Here is a 12,422-nt window from a genome sequence, read left to right on the forward strand (position 1 = left end):
TAGGGTTGCTATGAGTCGAAATCGACTTGATCACATGGGATTTGGGGGATTTTTTTTTTTTAAGATGGCCAAGTCACAATCCTAACAGGGTCTCCTTTCCTCAGGGTCTCCTAGTCCTAGATCTGTTTTACAAATGAATTAGAAATTCATACTCCCATATCGAGTATTTTCCTATTAGTTAAATAGTTAATGTTTGAATACGTCTGGACACAATATTATACTTTGTTCCGCTTCTTTTGCATAGAAAGCACTAGGCTCAGTTTTGTATTTAATAATACTGCCGTTAACGAACCCTAAGAAAAAGTCAGTTTTGAAAACCACTGGAAAATAGTTTTACACAAAGACTTAAAAAAAAAAAATTCAAAGATTCACATACCAGTAAGGAATGGCAGCAGTTCAGTTCTAGTTCTTTCTACTCCAAGTGCTAAAGCAATTGTTGATAACTTCTTAATACTGTTAAGACGGAGCTATAACAAAGAAAGTGGACAGAACAAAATAAACGGTTGCAATTTAGACCAAAAGACAAACAGGCGGCAAACAGGTGAGTACAAGAAGATACAGGTAAGAAAAAAGGAAACCTTAACTTAGATTTTATCCTGTGAGGAACCTCAGGTGCCGTTCACAGCATCATTCGGCAGAGGAAGATTTCCTAGGAGAAACCGCCTGAAGAGCCCAGAAAAGAAAGGAATAAAAGAGAACACAGTATCCAGGAAGTGATATAACTTTTACAAGTGAGAACTCTGGCAGCAGCGAAGCAGGTGAAACGGCTGAATACAACCTCGGACTTTTTTCAAAGACAGGCCCATCAGGGGTGATGCCCGGACTCACCTAGGTTATCGGCCACCAGCCCTCCTTCTACCCGCAGGTATCTCACCAGCACGTCGGAGGGCCGCCGGCGTCCTGCGCCCGCCCCCGCTCCGGCCTCTCCCGCTGGCGGGTCACCGAGGACGGCGGGTCACCGAGGACGGCGGGTCACCGAGGACGGCGGCCCCCGGCCCCCGCCGCACCGCCCGCCCGCCGCACCGCCCGCCCGCCGCACCGCCCGGAAGGGGCGCCCAGGCTGGGAGCCGATTCTCCGACAGCCGCCCCGGATGCGGCGGGGGCCGGGCCGACGTCCCTCAGAGAAGGGAGGGAGGAAGGGTACCGGAGACGCCCCCGGGAGGGTCGGGCGGGGACGCCGCAACCTCTCGCTGGTCTCTTCTCTGCTCCCCCTCAAGCTTCTGCTCCAAACCCGGCTTTCTCAACGTCCGGGCCTCCCCCACAGCGGCGCCGGCCTCCGGCTTCCCTACCACGCGCCCGGCCGGGCCCACCTCAGCTTCGCAGCCCGAGCCAGTACCTGCACGTCCTCATTGCGGAGCTCGTCGATTAAAACCGCGATCGGGTAGAGCGAATCGTCTCCGTCTCCGCCCGCTGCCCCCGAGCCGCTACCGGGCCCCGCCGCGCCCGCCATGTTTTCCCTTCTTCCGCGGGTCGCCGCCGCCAGCTCGGTGTCCAGGCCCCTCCTCGCCCCGCGCCAAACCACGCCCTCCCGCACCAAGCCACGCCCCGCGGCCAGGGAGGCGGGGCTAAGGCTCGCGCGCGGGCTCAGTGGAGGCGGGGAAGCGAGTCGCTCTTCAGGTGGTGGAGGTCTCCGCCCGCTGCCCCCAAGCCGCTGACGGACCCCACCGCGCCCGCCATGTTTTCCCTTCTTCCGCGGGTCGCCGCCGCCAGCTCCGTGTCCAGGCCCTTCCTCGCCCCGCGCCAAGCACGCCGCCCCGCACCAAGCCACGCCCTCCCGCACCAAGCCCAGCCCTCCCGCGACAAGCCACGCCCTCCATAACAAGCCACGCCCCAAGTTCAGGGAGGCGGGGCTAAGGCCCGCGCGCGTGCACAGTGGAGGCGGGGAAGCCAGTCGCTCTTCAGATGGTGGAGGTCTCCGGCCGACCCCAGTTGTGGCAAGGTTGGGCTGAGAGTGCCATTACAGCCGAAAGAAGCAGGGGCAGGGATTCACCCTACTTGTGATCTGAAGTGACCAGGGACCTACCCCTCTGAGCGATCCGCACCGTGCCCTCCGAGGCCGACCGTGCCCTCCGAGGCCGACCGTGCGCTCCGAGGCCGACCGTGCGCTCCGAGGCCGACCGTGCGCTCCGAGGGCTACCGTGCGCTCCGAGGCCGACCGTGCGCTCCGAGGCCGACCGTGCCCTCCGAGGCCGACCGTGCGCTCCGAGGCCGACCGTGCGCTCCGAGGCCGACCGTGCGCTCCGAGGCCGACCGTGCGCTCCGAGGCCGACCGTGCCCTCCGAGGCCGACCGTGCGCTCCGAGGCCGACCGTGCGCTCCGAGGCCGACCGTGCCCTCCGAGGCCGACCGTGCCCTCCGAGGCCGACCGTGCCCTCCGAGGCCGACCGTGCGCTCCGAGGCCGACCGTGCCCTCCGAGGCCGACCGTGCGCTCCGAGGCCGACCGTGCGCTCCGAGGCCGACCGTGCCCTCCGAGGCCGACCGTGCGCTCCGAGGCCGACCGTGCGCTCCGAGGCCGACCGTGCCCTCCGAGGCCGACCGTGCGCTCCGAGGCCGACCGTGCCCTCCGAGGCCGACCGTGCCCTCCGAGGCCGACCGTGCGCTCCGAGGCCGACCGTGCGCTCCGAGGCCGACCGTGCCCTCCGAGGCCGACCGTGCGCTCCGAGGCCGACCGTGCGCTCCGAGGCCGACCGTGCCCTCCGAGGCCGACCGTGCGCTCCGAGGCCGACCGTGCGCTCCGAGGCCGACCGTGCCCTCCGAGGCCGACCGTGCGCTCCGAGGCCGACCGTGCGCTCCGAGGGCTACCGTGCGCTCCGAGGGCTACCGTGCCCTCCGAGGCCGACCGTGCCCTCCGAGGGCTACCGTGCGCTCCGAGGCCGACCGTGCCCTCCGAGGGCTACCGTGCGCTCCGAGGCCGACCGTGCCCTCCGAGGCCGACCGTGCGCTTTGAGGCCAACCGTGCGCTCCGAGGCCGACCGTGCCCTCCGAGGGCTACCGTGCGCTCCGAGGCCGACCGTGCCCTCCGAGGCCGACCGTGCGCTCCGAGGCCGACCGTGCCCTCCGAGGGCTACCGTGCGCTCCGAGGCCGACCGTGCCCTCCGAGGCCGACCGTGCGCTCCGAGGCCGACCGTGCGCTCCGAGGGCTACCGTGCGCTCCGAGGGCTACCGTGCCCTCCGAGGCCGACCGTGCCCTCCGAGGGCTACCGTGCGCTCCGAGGCCGACCGTGCCCTCCGAGGGCTACCGTGCGCTCCGAGGCCGACCGTGCCCTCCGAGGCCGACCGTGCGCTTTGAGGCCAACCGTGCGCTCCGAGGCCGACCGTGCCCTCCGAGGGCTACCGTGCGCTCCGAGGCCGACCGTGCCCTCCGAGGCCGACCGTGCGCTCCGAGGCCGACCGTGCGCTCCGAGGCCGACCGTGCGCTCCGAGGCCGACCGTGCCCTCCGAGGGCTACCGTGCGCTCCGAGGCCGACCGTGCCCTCCGAGGGCTACCGTGCGCTCCGAGGCCGACCGTGCCCTCCGAGGGCTACCGTGCGCTCCGAGGCCGACCGTGCCCTCCGAGGCCGACCGTGCCCTCCAAGGCATAGGGCCGGCCCAAGAGAGGGCCCCGGGCCTAGGGGAAGAAGGACTTGGCGCCTCCCCGCCAGAATTAGTGTATCTGGCTTCTGCTCCAAAAGACAAATAACGCAGGCGGAGAGAGAAAATGAACAGTGCTGTCTAAACTCCCCAGTCAATATTTTTTCCACTTTATCCACGCAAGCTGTTAAAAACATGCTGCTCTCTTGTTTTTGTGTTTCTTTTCAGTCTTGGTACTGGAATGATGCCTTCTGTTATATTTATCCTATCTTTTTTAGCACGGTGTAAGTAAAACAAGCAAGCGCAACTAGGACAAGCCTTAATCATTCCAAATTGGGTGGAGTGGCTAATTTCCTTGTACAAAAAGAGCCTACACTGGCCTCCGTAAGGAAACCCTGGCGGTGGAGTGGTTAAGAGCTACAGCTGCTAACCAAAAGGTCCGCAGTTTGAATCCACCAGGCACTCCTTGGAAGCCCTATGGGGCAGTTCTACTCTGTTCTTTGGGGTCGCCATGAGTTGGAATCCACTCGACAGCAACGGGTTTGGGTTTTTTTGGTTTGCCTCGGTACGCCTCCAGGAGTCCTCAATGGCAGCAACGGGATGGAGGCGTGAGGGGGGCGGATGGTCTGTGTGTTACAAAACCTAATGTAAAGTTTTCATTTGCTGTCGTAAACCCAAACCCACTGCTGTCGAGTCGATTCCAACTCAGAGCGTGTAGAACTGCCCCATAGAGTTTCCGAGGAGCGCCTGGTGAATTCAAACTGCCGACCTTTTGGTTAGCAGCTGTAGCACTTACCCATTATACCACCAGGGTTTCCTTCCCCTTGTAAGGGCAGTACAAAATAGCTAGAAGGTCCTGTCTGTTTTTGCTGTTGTGATTTTGGACTGGAATTTAAGAGATAACTACATATGCTGATCAAAAGCTCTATAATAGTAATTTTATGTGTCTGAATAATAAAAATGTAAAGTATTAATAAATGCAATTTAGGTGACTTCTTTTTTAAAACAGAATTCCTGAAGGTAAACAGTAGATAGGGTGTTTGGCAATAGTGAAAGTTTGGGAACCAATGAACCTGAACCGTATTTCTCAAATTAGGTCTGGGGATGTATTCTAGGGTTTAATTTTGTTTTCACTTTGATAAGTTTTTTAGATTTGCATAAACATATTCTGGATTATTTGGATGTCCACTTTTATAACTTAGTATTACCACACAGTTTCAGTCCCTGCATTTGCATGTGTGTTTCATCGCTGCTTATTATTGTTCCAGGATATTGAGAAAACACAGTGCTGGATTTAAAATGAAAATGATGCTTTCCTACACAAAATGAAAGCCAAATGACATCATGGGACTGCACTGTCTCAGTAGTTTTAAGGAAGAAAAGTCATGAGAAAATTGAGATATCAGAAGTCACTTGGTGGTACAGGCATGTTGAACTCAAAAGATACTGAGTTTTGACAGGCAATACCATAGTCACTACACAAAGGATGGTTTAATTCCAGCAAAACAGCATCATCTGTCAAATTACTATAATGTTACTAATATGGATGGTATTCTTTTTGTAGTTTCATGTGTATTTAATCTGCTTTGCTTTTTTTAGTTGTATAAGAACTATACATAAAAGGACTTTATATAGCCCAGTTTGTATTTGTAAATTTAAGTAACATCGTAATAAAAATAACCTGACTGTTTCAGGAGTCCCTGGGTAGTGCGAATGGTGAATGCACTTAGCTGCTAACAGAAAGGTTGGAGGTTCAAATCTACCCTGAAGAGCCTCAGAAGAAAGGTTAGAGGTTCAAGTCTACCCTGAAGAGCCTCAGAAGAAAGGTTGGGAGGTTCAAGTCTACCCTGAAGAGCCTCAGAAGAAAGGTTGGAGGTTCAAGTCCACCCTGAAGAGCCTCAGAAGAAAGGTTGGAGGTTCAAGTCCACCCTGAAGAGCCTCAGAAGAAAGGTTGGAGGTTCAAGTCTACCCTGAAGAGCCTCAGAAGAAAGGTTGGAGGTTCAAGTCCACCCTGAAGAGCCTCAGAAGAAAGGTTGGAGGTTCAAGCCCACCCTGAAGAGCCTCAGAAGAAAGGTTGGAGGTTCAAGTCCACCCTGAAGAGCCTCAGAAGAAAGGTTAGAGGTTCAAGTCTACCCTGAAGAGCCTCAGAAGAAAGGTTGGAGGTTCAAGTCTACCCTGAAGAGCCTCAGAAGAAAGGTTGGAGGTTCAAGTCTACCCTGAAGAGCCTCAGAAGAAAGGTTGGAGGTTCAAGTCTACCCTGAAGAGCCTCAGAAGAAAGGTTGGAGGTTCAAGTCTACCCTGAAGAGCCTCAGAAGAAAGGTTGGAGGTTCAACTCTACCCCGAAGAGCCTCAGAAGAAAGGTTAGAGGTTCAAGTCTACCCCGAAGAGCCTCAGAAGAAAGGTTGGAGGTTCAAGTCTACCCTGAAGAGCCTCAGAAGAAAGGTTGGAGATTCAAGTCTACCCTGAAGAGCCTCAGAAGAAAGGTTGGAGGTTCAAGTCTACCCCGAAGAGCCTCAGAAGAAAGGTTGGGAGGTTCAAGTCTACCCTGAAGACCCTCAGAAGAAAGGTCCAGCAATCTACTTCCAAAAAAATCAGCCGATGAAAACCCTGTGGAGCAGAAGTGTACTTTGACACATAAGGGGTCTCCCTGGGGTCAGAATCAACTCAACGGTAATTGGAGAGCTTTCAGGATTATTTTTCCTTTAAAAATTGATCCATATGCTACTCAAATTTGAGAAACAGTCAGCTAACAAGTTTTTCAATTTAGTGCTTTGCCAGTTAGAAGATCAGAGGAAGTTCCTGTTGGCATGGGCAGGAGAAATCTATTCCCTTATACTTTATGTAAGATGAGGAAGGAAGCAAACTCTTGAGAAGCAGATTAAGTCAGTTCCACCCAAGCCTCGATATCTTGAAAACTGGCATATTGATAATAAGCTATGTTGTTTAAAACTGCAATATGCTTTACTTACCCAAGCACAATGAATTAGAGACCTAAGGAATAACTATGATTAAATATGAAATCACAAGCTGAGGAAATAGGCCTCAAAAAAATTGCTTGGTTTGAGAGTCATCAATTGTAGACTTCAATTCTTACCTCTGCCTGACTCACCATGATCTTCCTTTCCCTAAGCCTCAAACCCAGTCCACCTCACCCCAGCCAATAAAATGAGGCTAATCACCTCTGGTTCCCTCTCTAGTTACTGTGATGCTATGAGAATGAAACAGGTAATAAACAGATGCTAATAAACCCTTCAATAAAGAACATGATTGAAACAAACCAGACTTCAACAGAAAGAGGCTATTTCAAAAACTGGACTGAATGGAAACTATAACCAAGTCTAAGGCAGCCTTTTGGGGAGTGTGGTCTGCTGACCATCTGAATCACCTAAGATGCTTGTTAAAAATGCAGATTCCTGACCTCCACCCAGGGATGGCTTACTCAATAAGTAAGGTAAGCAGGTGCTTAGGGCATCAACAAAACAGGGGCACCAGTTGTCCAGAGCAAAGACCCATAGATGCCAGGGAGACAGGACACAAGGAAAAGCGAGTGCCGCAGTAGAAGGGAACTGGGAGGGCACTAAATGAAGTTGATAGTAGCTGCAGCATGAGAATGTGCCAGCCGGAAATAAAGTTCATGCTGGGTCACCAGGGCACCCATGTGCTAGTCTGTTTAAGCTACGAGGCCCCTACCACCTCAACACCTTCATTGACATCTGCCTCATACTGTCCCCTCTTGTGTGATTGAAACTCCTTATCTTGGCAAGTCTCTTGGGAATATACTATTTCTCTCTAATAAATCTATGAGTCAGAATCAACTCGACGGCAGTGGGTGGTTTTGCCTCTAATAAATAAGAGGTGGGTGTGGGCTGTCAAGTCTAACTCTTGCTACATTCATCCCATATGCAACCGAATCCAACCTGAGTGGTTAATCGGCAAGGATGGATTATATGAATAGGTAACAGGCCCCTGACCCATTTTGGGAAACCCTGGCGGAGTAGTGGTTAAGAGCTACAGCTGCTAACCAGAGGGTCAGCAGTTGGAATCCAGCAGGTGCTCCTTGGAAACCCTATAGGGCAGTTCTGCTCTGCCCTATAGGGTTGCCATGGGTCAGAATCAACTCAACGGCAATGGGTTTGTTTTTTTTTTTTAAATCCATCTTAAGAGAACCATCTTGTACATCCACATCTGCTAATCCAGCAGCTCCATCCAGGAGGGCCAGCAATGGTCTTTGCCATGATGCAAACATAAGGGTATGCTGTTATGCATGTCCTGGTAAGCAACCAATGGGAACTCCAGTCCCAGATGATGCACAAAAGTGAGTTCAATGAGTTCAGTCGAATTATTTTTTAATTGTATAGCATCTATGCACAGTTAGTTCCTAAGTTTTGTAAACAACAATATTTATAACTTTGAAATATGTTTGGCATACATGCAGATGAAATCTAGCATACATTTAATATAATACTAACATGGGTAGTAATTTAATACAATACTAATATAGCAAATGTCCAAAATACTAGAAATATTAATATTTATCTAACAGGGAAAGTTTCAATTTATGTATGAAGTGAATTTTGTTTTTTATTGTCTGTTCCATGGGACACAGTGCTTAATATTACTCTGTATATGCTAATAAGGTGTTAGGAACATTAAGAGAATTGCAAAATTCAATACTTATTTATCATACAAAATACGTTTCTGTTTTGCAGCAATAAGTGTGTTTCTAAATTCATCTTCCAAGAAAGCAACAAAGGGTATTTATCAGAAAATTACATTTACATTTTACCAGAACAAATTATAAATTACATGAATATTTAGATAACAAAAATCACATAAATGTGTTTTCCACTTACCTTCAGACTGACTTTCTTTTAAGAAATTGATTGATATTGTTATTGCTCACAATACAAACTTGCTCATTGAGAAGTGGTGCTGTTGTTACATCAATTATGTACATATCTCCAAATATGGGAGTTGAACAATTCCACAAAGAAATAAAAAGTGAAGTGTGAGCCATTTAAAGCAAAGCTGGCGAAAGTCAATTTTTCATTCTGGGAGATCAACAGAATTTTACACTGATTGTTGAAACAACTAAGTTCGCTGACTCATTTTCTCTGTTGTAGAATAGGTGGAATACTCTTTTGGAAGAAAATGTGGTATATAGTAAAAATTTTATAATCCAGTACATCTCATTCCTCTAAGTTGGCATATGCCACTTTGGCATTCAACTACTAGTATTATAGCCCTGGTGGTGCAGTGGTTAAGAGCTACGGCTGTTAACCAGAAGGTCGGCAGTTTGAATCCACCAGCCACTCGCTGAAAACCCTATAAGGCAGTTCTACCCTGTCCTAAGAGTTGGAATCAACTTGATGGCAATGAGTTTGGTTTTGGTGATTTGGTTATAGTAACACTCAAGAAGCTACATCATGGATAGCTAAGACACACACACACATGTACATATACGTGTACATATATTACTCAGATATCCTGTTTGAATGTGTGAATAAGCAGAGGAGGGGGCACCACAGATTATCAGCATTTAGGGCCCTCACATCCCTTAACCTGGCACTGCCTCCACCCCAGACCTACAGGAAGAGAATCCCTGAGAGTGGTGATTCTAATGTCGCTGACATTTGGAAGTTACTGATTTAAAACACTCATTCAACGAAATAATTTCCATGTAAGTAAACATCTGCTTCAGGCAGAGTCTAAAAAGAGTCTTTGGAGGTCACCTCTGTCCAGAAAAAGCAAATGTTTGTCAATAAACAGAACTGCCCTATTGGTTGTGGTTTTTGCCAAATTAAAAAAAATAATCTCTCTTTTGCTGGATTCTTGCAAGTCAGCAAGGCCACTGCAGATACAGTAATGTGGCACTGTACTGTTTCCACTTTCTCCTTTCCTCTCTGTCACTCCCTCTGGTCAGTCATTCTCCCCTTCCCACACACACCAAGAGTCTAATAACCAGGGAGAGCCAGAAGCAACAGCTGAGGTTAGGCTGAAGATTTAAGGCAGCCCTGGGGAAACAATGCGACATTCTCAGCACAAAAGCTGTGGTTCTGACACCCACATGCAGTTCCCTCATCCAGTGAGTCAAGGATAGACAGGGTTAGTCTTGCCTGGTTCCAATAAGACAGTGTGTCAAGAATATGGGGAAACACAGGCTGATTCATCCACCCGTGTGTTGGTGACAGCTCTCGACATCACCACAGAAAGGCATCGGTCCTGATGAAGTCTAAATGATGTCATTACTGTCCTCTCAGCCCCCATGCTTCACATTTACTTAGTTTGCTCTTCCTTACTATCCACAAAAAAAAAAACTGTTGCTGTGCAGTCGATTCCAACTCCAAGGGCAGAGTAGAACTGCTCATTCGGGTTTCCAAGGAGCAGCTGGTGGATTGGAACTGCTGACTTCTCAGTTAACAGTCTGGGCTCTTAACCACTGCACCACCAGGGCTCCTTAGAGTCCACATAACTTTAAAAACAGACTTTCAATTGCTGGTGGGGATGCAAAATGATATGACCGTTTTGGAAAATAATATTGCACTTTCTTAGAAAGATAGAAATTGAAATACCATATGATTCAGCAATCAAAATGAAAAAAAAAGAAGGCTTTCATTCAAGCGGTATTCTGCTCCACAGAGTCACCCTGCTCGCTTGGCTAGAAGGCAGAGTCAGGAGAGAGACACCTGTGAGTGGTTTGCCCAGGGCAGACCCAAAGTACTGCCCCAGTCAAGGGCCGTCAAGAGGGTGGTGGATGGCTCCATTCATTCACAGAAAGAAAAACTGAGGCACGTGGAGGCCATTTCCAACCATCTACATTTACCAAGATGAACCTGGTAAGCTGAAGCCCAGGTCTATATTTAATTCATTGCAGAATAACAATGATCACCATAGCATCAATGCTATCTTGAATTTATATTTATACAAAAAAGTCTTCATTCTGTGGACCCAACTTTTCAGCATCAATATTTTTACCGTCTTCCTCTCTCTCTGCTTTCTTTGTGGCACATTTTTCCATTCCATTTTTATGGATGGGAATACTATGACGAGAATAAGACTTTATCTGGAGTTACACAGTGACTCAGAAGAAGCTGTGGAACATAATCAGGGATTCTTGCTTGTAAATTGTCACTGCTCTCTGCTTCATCCCTTACCTCCATTCCACAGCTCACCACTATATATAAAAAAGTATTGGAATTCCAGAGCAAAACTTAGCTTGAAGTCTTGGGAAGAGAAAAGCAAAGAAATGAGGCAATCAGTTTTGGTTCAGGACAGTGTATACAATGGTTAAGAGAGTATACTCTGGAATCAGGAAGATCTAGATTTAAATCCCAGATCTGCCAATTACAGTGAAGCCTGTGAGAGTGGGAACAGGACTGCCTTGTTTTTCCGGGTCTCGTAAGTTTTCCACCTTACAGAGTGCAGTCTGACTTTTCTATCCTTCTCTGTTACTGGAAGATATTTGAGTTTTCCTTCTCCCACAGGTTTCTGCCTCACACAGGTTTCGGCTTTTGCAGGTCTTACTGTACCAGCTGTGTGACTTTGGGCAAATAACTCTGAATCTCGGTTTCTGTGCCTGTGGATTGGAAAAATTTGGCAACAGATAAAGATGATGGTTGAACAACATGTTGAACAACTAACGTCAGTGAACTGTACATGGGAAGAATGTTGAAATGGCAAATGTTTTGTTACATATATATTTACCACAATAATAATTAAAAACAAAAACTGTCAATATCATGAAAGACAAAGGAAGGTAAAAGAACTCTCCAGATTAAAGGATACCAAAGAGACATGGAGCCCTGGTGGTACAGTGGTTAAGTGCAGTTCAAATCCATCTGTTGCTCCTTGGAAACCCTATGGGGCAGCTCTACTCTGTTCTGTAGGGTTGTTGTGGTTCGGAATCAACTCAACAGCAACGGGTTTTTGGTTGGAAGAGACCTGACAACTGAATGCAATGCAGCCTGAGTGCTATAAAGGACATTATTGGCAAACTGACCAAATTTGAATATGGATGGTGTATTAGATGATAGCATTGTATCAATGTTATCTTTCCCAAATTTGATGATTATACTACAATGAAAAAAAAAAAGTCCTCAAATATTTGCCGTTAGTAGTTACTATCTCTGAGGAAGTAGGTGAGGTAAGAAAACATTCCAATCAACTGAGCTTTGATAACAGAAAGGATCAGTGTGAAAGAATGAAAAGGGTAGGGGATTTCAAGTCAGAAGACCTGGCTCAGGGCCTTCCAGGAGGTTTTGTTGGTAAAATAGGAGCAAACCTTATCCTACTTCTCTCTCCCGATTGTTGTGAGGAATAAGATCTATAACGTAAAAACCAAAAAACCAAACCCACTGCCACTGAGTTGATTCCAACTCATAGTGACCCTACAGAACAGGGTAGAGCTGCCCCATAGAGTTTCCAAGAAGGCCTGGTGGATTTGAACTGCCAACCTTTTGGTTAGCAGCTATAGCTCTTAACCACTACACCACCAGGGTTTCCCTATAATGCAAAGCACTATGCAAATGGTAGAATTGTGTTATTTATTACCATATGCTCAAGGCCTGCAAATCTCCACCTCCCCCAAAAGAGCGGTCTCAATCAATTAGTACTTCCTCTGACCACAGGGGTAGATTTTTTTTTAACCTGGAGGTTATACGGGCATGATGACTTTTCTCCAAAGTCTTAAGCCTTTGAGTCCAATTATGAACTCTAATGTTCTCTGGACGGAACCCCCGGTTATCTTGCTGGACGCGCTACATAGCTCAACAAAAACCCTTCCTTACAGTACTAAGTGAAAAACCTAGGTATACACCACTACTGAAGTTATGCACTATAATTTCAGCTGAAAA

The 12,422-nt window shown here is 48.8% G+C and overlaps 1 protein-coding gene across 5 annotated transcripts in view; it reads right to left on the minus strand.

Annotated features, from left to right (window-relative positions):
- The window catches only part of PPP2R1B (protein phosphatase 2 scaffold subunit Abeta), a 54,597-nt gene extending 53,116 nt beyond the window's left edge, over window positions 1–1,481 (minus strand). For 2 of the 5 annotated variants that reach the window (XM_023554779.2, XM_010595452.3), the window contains exons 1-2: window positions 1,337–1,481; window positions 377–467 (exon numbers count right to left, since the gene is read on the minus strand). In XM_023554779.2, the coding sequence (XP_023410547.1) occupies window positions 377–467; window positions 1,337–1,450 (205 nt within the window). In that variant the 5' untranslated portion in view covers window positions 1,451–1,481. The remainder of the gene's footprint in view (window positions 1–376; window positions 468–1,336) is intronic. The other 3 variants (XM_010595453.3, XM_010595451.3, XM_010595450.3) reach the window with 2 other exon arrangements.
- Between the last annotated feature and the right edge of the window lie 10,941 nt (window positions 1,482–12,422).

The sequence above is a fragment of the Loxodonta africana genome, chromosome 7 (assembly GCF_030014295.1).
Source record: "Loxodonta africana isolate mLoxAfr1 chromosome 7, mLoxAfr1.hap2, whole genome shotgun sequence".
Classification (NCBI taxonomy): domain Eukaryota; kingdom Metazoa; phylum Chordata; class Mammalia; order Proboscidea; family Elephantidae; genus Loxodonta; species Loxodonta africana.